Consider the following 6,008-nt stretch of genomic DNA (forward strand, 5'->3'; position numbering starts at 1 on the left):
ATATATATACAGTATATATATATATACTGTATATATATATACATAGAGGTAAAAAAGAGCAGTTGAGCAAATAATCTTGAATATGATGATGATGCACAAAAAGAACTGCATACATTAAAATGACTTGATGCAGTATTCTGTCACTGTTTTAAGGTTAAGCGTGATTTATGCTTCTGCGTTTAATCTACACTGTGGCCACGTACGTAGGGATGTGGAGACATGGACCGTACGCAGTAGCCCGGCGTGCACCTCTCGAAAAATGTAACTAGACGATGCTCGGCCGTGTCTGTTTTCTCCTTCTCCATAAACAACGTGAAATCAAGGAGAGGGTTAACTTTTACTGCTACAAATTTCCTACCGTGGTCAAGAAGCACAGGGAAGACACTTTGTTTCTCTCACTATGACTCTAGAGTTGGTTAGGCTAACTGCTTTGAAGCAGACTCCCCACGCACAAACATGCTAGCCCTGCTATTCTCTTAAAGAGATCGAAACTCATACCAACGCACAAGCGTTGTATCAGTATAAACTTTAGGTCACTTGCGTAGGCTATGGCGAAACCCCTGGGTGGAGCCTCCGTACAAGCATAAATCACGCATAAATCATGACTTACATTGGCATACTGAGAACACCTGTCGCCGTGTGTTTAGGTGCAGGACTTCCGTATCTACAGCCAAGAAGTGGTAGAGTTTGGAGAGAAAGTGTCCTTCCTGCTCCTCCTACCACCTTCAGATGAAGTGTGCACAGCTCCTGGTCAGAATAACCCATACTCCCCCCGCTCTGGCTTCCTCACCCTGCCCCTGCAGATCTTTGAATTGGGTCAGTATATCCAGATTTTGGCAGAAATGGGAAATTTGACACCAACTGCTGTTTCTAAATATATGCTCCTGTATTTACGGGCACAGTGTTTTACATTTCTTTTTTTCTTTTTGGATTCCTTTCTCCTTCAGTCCACTTTAATGCCTATTGCCCCAGTTTCATCGGCCAGTACTGCAGAGTTTCGGCTTTGCTGGAGCTGGAGTCCCTCATGTCCCAGCAGGCCCTAAGGGAGGCCTTCTCTGAGGCTGAGCTCAACGCTGCCAAGAAGAAACACCAGCTGGTCCAGGAACACATACAGGTAACACAGCTGGAATATATATATACTGTATACATAGTTAATGATATAATATATATAGTTTTACACACACCTAAGTGTTTAGATTATGTACTGTGAAACTGGTATTTGTGTGGGAGGTATTGAAATTAATCCAGAAATATTAATATATGAAAAAATAAATATATATTTGATTGTTACTAAGATTAACTATTATGAATTTGTTGACTGTACAACAGCAAATGGAGGAGGTGTGGCGCGATGCGAGGTGGATCATGGACGCCCTGCAGTATGCTCGCTACAAGCAGCCATCAGGAGGCATCTCCATAAGCTGGATAATTGACTTCTCCAAGGAAGTGTTGCCCGAAAAGCCTCCCTCTACCACCTCCCAACCAGACTTGCCCTCCCCCATGCCTTCACCCGAACGCTGCCGCAAGCACTCAGGTCACAATCAGCTCTTACAACAGAAACGTGTCGGATTCTGCGGTTACATGATGTTGTAAATAGAGGGTTTAATATTCAACTTACAACAATGACAATAACATACATGATTATAGGGCTTTGCTCAAACTGTCAATTTTTTACTTCAATAAGTATTTTTTCTAACATTCTGCAGATTTTGCTGGACTATCAGATGAGGAGGGCTCCTCTGAGGTCTTCCTCACCACCGACAGTGACTATGACTCTAGCCGTGCCCAGAGTCCCCGTGAGCTGGACCTGTTGCCGCCCTCACCTGTCTCATCTTCTGCGCCGCGTAGTGACGGGATCAGCTCAGGAGGAGGGATGTGTCTCGGGGGGAGTGGATGCGGTGGTGGGGCACTAAGGGATTCCACGCCAGATGTCCTCCAGGCCTCAGAGCTGCAGCACGGGAGGGAAGGGGAGCGGTGTGGCGGAGGAGTTCACTGTGTCAGGGAAAGGCGAAGGGGGGGGCCAGAGCTCTTTGACAGTGACTTCATCCTGCCCAGCAGGCAGATCGAGCTGTTGCACATCACAGAGAAGAGGCAGGCCTTCTGTGTGAGAACCAGCAGCCTGGAGTTCCCTTCCACCACCTCAGCCCACCAGCCTTACTCCTACCACACTACTTGCCCCTCGCCCTCCAACTCACCACAGCGGAGATGGCACAGGCCCTCGTCGGTGGACCGCTGTTGCTCGGCTGAACGCTGCCAGCCACGGCTTCCACCAGCGCGTACGTTATCAGAGGACAGCGGCACACAGAGACTCTCCTCACCGTCACCTGCTGCCCTCAGGAAAGGCTGTCATGCCACACTCAGAGTGTACCCACAGTATCGCACAGGCCTGCCAAAGGAGACCAGTGTTAAGGTATCAATATGTTTTGCCATGTTGAAGCTATTCACCTTTAAACTGTTGTTGTGTTTGTGACACTCACATGATAGTTTGTCTTCCCTTGTTTCAGCTTTGTGCAACTCCAGGGACGTCAGCGCGGGAGATAGTCCAGCTAGTGGTGCAGGAGATGAACATTGTGTCGCGACGCATGCTCGGTAGCAGCGGAGGCGGTGGTGAACAGGAGCAGTGTGTGTACTACAGTCCTGAACAGTTAAAGCACTTTGGGCTCATGCTGGTGGTGGACAATAGAGAAAAATGGCTCCAGGATGATTTCTGTCCCCTGGAGCTCCAAAGCCCCTGGCTGAGGGGCAAACTATGCGTTCGCATTAAGGAATATTCACCACTAGCACTCAAACACAGCAGGGCCACCACAGTTTGACACTTCCAGGAGAGAGAATGAGAACATTTAAACACATAAAGAGAACATGTAAGAGTACCTGCCATGTGCAGATTCTCTGGATTAACTTTGGATAAATACGTTTGGAAATGAAGGAACTGTTACATTTGTACAAACAGGCCTAAACGCTACACTACTTTCTCTCTCTCTGTGGTGTGACCATCCACAACTGCAGCTATTACATGACATATGTTCTGCTGTGTTCTTGTTATGAAATGCTTCTGTTTCCATGAAATGCGTTCCCCCATACGTAGGATCTTTTTTTATGAACATCAGAGACCCTCATATGGACACCAAATGAACAATAACAAAATGGAACAAAGAGATATAGTTTTTGTGTTGTCAGGAATCATTTGGGAAAAAGATTGTGATGCCGAGCAAGATTAATAGAGGGTCACTTTGACTGTTGGCAAGATTGACACCGGCACATTGGGCCGTGCACGCCAAAACGACATGGGCAGCATCATCATCCCCAGCCACACGCCAACACAGGTTTTCCAATAAACTCTCTCATTGTGTCATTCCCAAAGAGCTGTCGGTTGCAGCCGCCCGGCCCCATGTTCCCAGGATGTGGCCTCTGGACACGGCCCAGAGGGCAGGAAGGCAGGGCGAAGTACAGAGAGGGGCTGGCGTCTCCGCTTGGGGACGCAATCAGCCCGACGATTCGGCCCATCAGCCTGTCACTCAGCTGCTCTTGTCCACTGTATGGTAGCAAAGCAGCCAAGCAAGGGAGAGAGAGCTAGAGAGAGAGTGAGAGAGAGCAAAGAGGAGGATGGAGGCTGCATCTTTCAGTTCCTAGCACTGGCTCTTTGGTGCACTTTTTCTTCCTTTTCGGCAACAGATCCTCTGTATAGTAAACTCAGTCGTAGTGTAGCTAACAAACACTCATCTTGTGAATTAACACAAAATAAAACCAGCCAATTTGGATTTTCACAACAGAGAAAACACAAGCAATACTTGACCCTTTTGGTTTTTCTAATAGATGGGGAAAAAGCATGTAAACCTTCCAGAATTGTGGTGAGTACATCTAAAGTACTGTAGTTCATGCTGTGCTGTAATGCTAAAACCTAGATCAGTGTTTTGTTTTGTTTGGTTCAGTGGTATTCCCCGATGGTTCAGAAAATGGTGCCCGCCAGTCTACAGCAGGGTCTCCCAAAGGGATCCTAGTATGAAAGGGATGACTAGTTGTAAAGAGGCCCAGTGTTTGTTAGCAAAGTAACACATCCTACAGTTTATTCCAGACTTTCCTCTGAACTTCTTCAAAATAAGTTATATATTACCTATAAGAGGGTTTAAAAGGGTTTACGTTTTAGCCACGGAACTTACCGCCACGACCTGCAAAGCGTGTGACCGATGGCGAATTGTAAAAGCAAAATGTCAAATGTAAAAACACCCATAAAACCACATTGCCAAACCCACAGCCAGTGTGATCTGTTAGATAACATTGTAATAGCCTGCACAGCCAGTTGTGCTCAGTCTGCGGTAAACATGCTAGCAGATTAGCTCGCGAGCAGTAGCGCTCAGCTTGTCTACCCTAATGGGTTATGGGACGCTCTCCTTGCAAATGGAAGTGTTCAGTCGAGATTCTCTAATATGTGGACCTCAATTACCAAAACACCGATGTGGGTATTGTACTTTTGGATGAACCACTATTCCTGACTACACAATAATTAAGGCCTCTTACCAATCTACATCATCCTTTTTTAGCTATTTTTTGGGAACCTGTGCCAAGTTTTGATTTCTCTGTTCACTACGGTACAGTGTGTGAAACAGTCTATGCATTGTTTACATCAAACTCCACATCTAAAACTGCAGGTTGTTGTGTTTAATTGTTGTGTTATATTTTTTTCTATCAACTGTTTTTCAGTATATGATCAATGCTTTTTTCCGGCTATAAAACGTCAACATCATACCGTTAATAATAACCTGCAGCATTTTCAAAATGTAGCACCAGAAAGGTCAAAAAGAGTTGAGTGGTATGAAGACAGTGGACCTGTCCTCAATTACTGTAGCATTCCAGGTTAACAAGATGTTGTCCAACCTGTCACAGGGGGAGTTAACAACGGCATCTCTCAAAGTGTTTACAGCGGTTAGTTTCCCTACTCTTTCTAACATGTGTTTGTGTGTAACTACTGTATATATATGTCTTTAGACACTGATAACTGATGTTATAAGTTGTAGTTGGTTTTACTGATGGCTTGAACTGTTGTATTAGCGCTTAGATGTCTTCTTTATTCACATTGTTTTGTTCAAGCGGTTTTTACGGGGACCAACTGCAAAAAACAACACAACTAGTAACTGAACTATGTACATAGACTAACAAAGACCACTTGGATGAATGTACTGTATCTGCCCTAAATGTGAAAGTAAGTGAATGTGGGGCTGTAATCACTACTGAGGTCAAATGACAGTGAAGTTATAGGCAGGAATCTGTCTTAAGATTAAGCTGAAGGGGAAGAAGGGGATTTGAATTCCCTGTCCAGTTGAAAAATAAAGTAAAGCCCCATGTTTACAAGTAGCCGTTGGCAGATCCATCAGGCAAAGTCATGAAGGAGACATCACGTCACTTTTTTAAAATCTATTTTTATTGAACAATAAATGAATATTACAAAATAAAAGCCTTGGTTGTTTACGAGGATTTCTTCTCTTTTAACAGATCACTGCACACGAGTGTAGGACGTTTCTATCCTTCATGTGAGTCCCACTGAGCACTAATAACATCTTTTATGTGACATTGACCTTTTAAAGGTCCCATGACATGAGGCTCTTTGGATGCTTTCATATAGAGCTTAGTGGTTCCCTAACACCATATCTGAAGTCTCTTTCCCGAATTTCAGCCTCGGTGCAGAATTACAGCCACTAGTGCCAGTCCCACAATGTTTCCTTAGTATGTGCCATTTCTGAGTCTGTAGCTTTTGAGGAGGAGAGAGGGCAGGGCAAGGTGGAGTCTGGGGGTGGGGCCTTGACCATTTGCCACTTTGCTCATTTGAAAGCCATGATGTCTCTTCCTCTCATGGGTGGGCCAAATTCTCTGGGCGGGCAAAGCAGAGAAAAGGGAGGTAATCATGCCCCATATGAAGTCATAAGGGGCAAGATTCCAGATCAGCCCATCTGAGCTTTCGTTTTCTCAAAGGCAGACCAGGATAACCAGGACTCGGTTTATACCTATCACCATTT

At 45.1% G+C, this 6,008-nt stretch overlaps 1 protein-coding gene across 4 annotated transcripts in view; it reads left to right on the forward strand.

Moving 5' to 3' along the window:
- The window catches only part of ankfn1b (ankyrin repeat and fibronectin type III domain containing 1b), a 132,217-nt gene extending 126,646 nt beyond the window's left edge, over window positions 1-5,571 (forward strand). For all 4 annotated transcript variants that reach the window (XM_032502564.1, XM_032502565.1, XM_032502563.1 and 1 more), the window contains 5 exons: window positions 648-816; window positions 948-1,114; window positions 1,330-1,534; window positions 1,707-2,410; window positions 2,505-5,571. In XM_032502564.1, the coding sequence (XP_032358455.1) occupies window positions 648-816; window positions 948-1,114; window positions 1,330-1,534; window positions 1,707-2,410; window positions 2,505-2,813 (1,554 nt within the window). In that variant the 3' untranslated portion in view covers window positions 2,814-5,571. The remainder of the gene's footprint in view (window positions 1-647; window positions 817-947; window positions 1,115-1,329; window positions 1,535-1,706; window positions 2,411-2,504) is intronic.
- Window positions 5,572-6,008: the final 437 nt, after the last annotated feature.

The sequence above is a fragment of the Etheostoma spectabile genome, chromosome 21 (assembly GCF_008692095.1).
Source record: "Etheostoma spectabile isolate EspeVRDwgs_2016 chromosome 21, UIUC_Espe_1.0, whole genome shotgun sequence".
NCBI classification, from domain to species: Eukaryota; Metazoa; Chordata; class Actinopteri; order Perciformes; family Percidae; genus Etheostoma; species Etheostoma spectabile.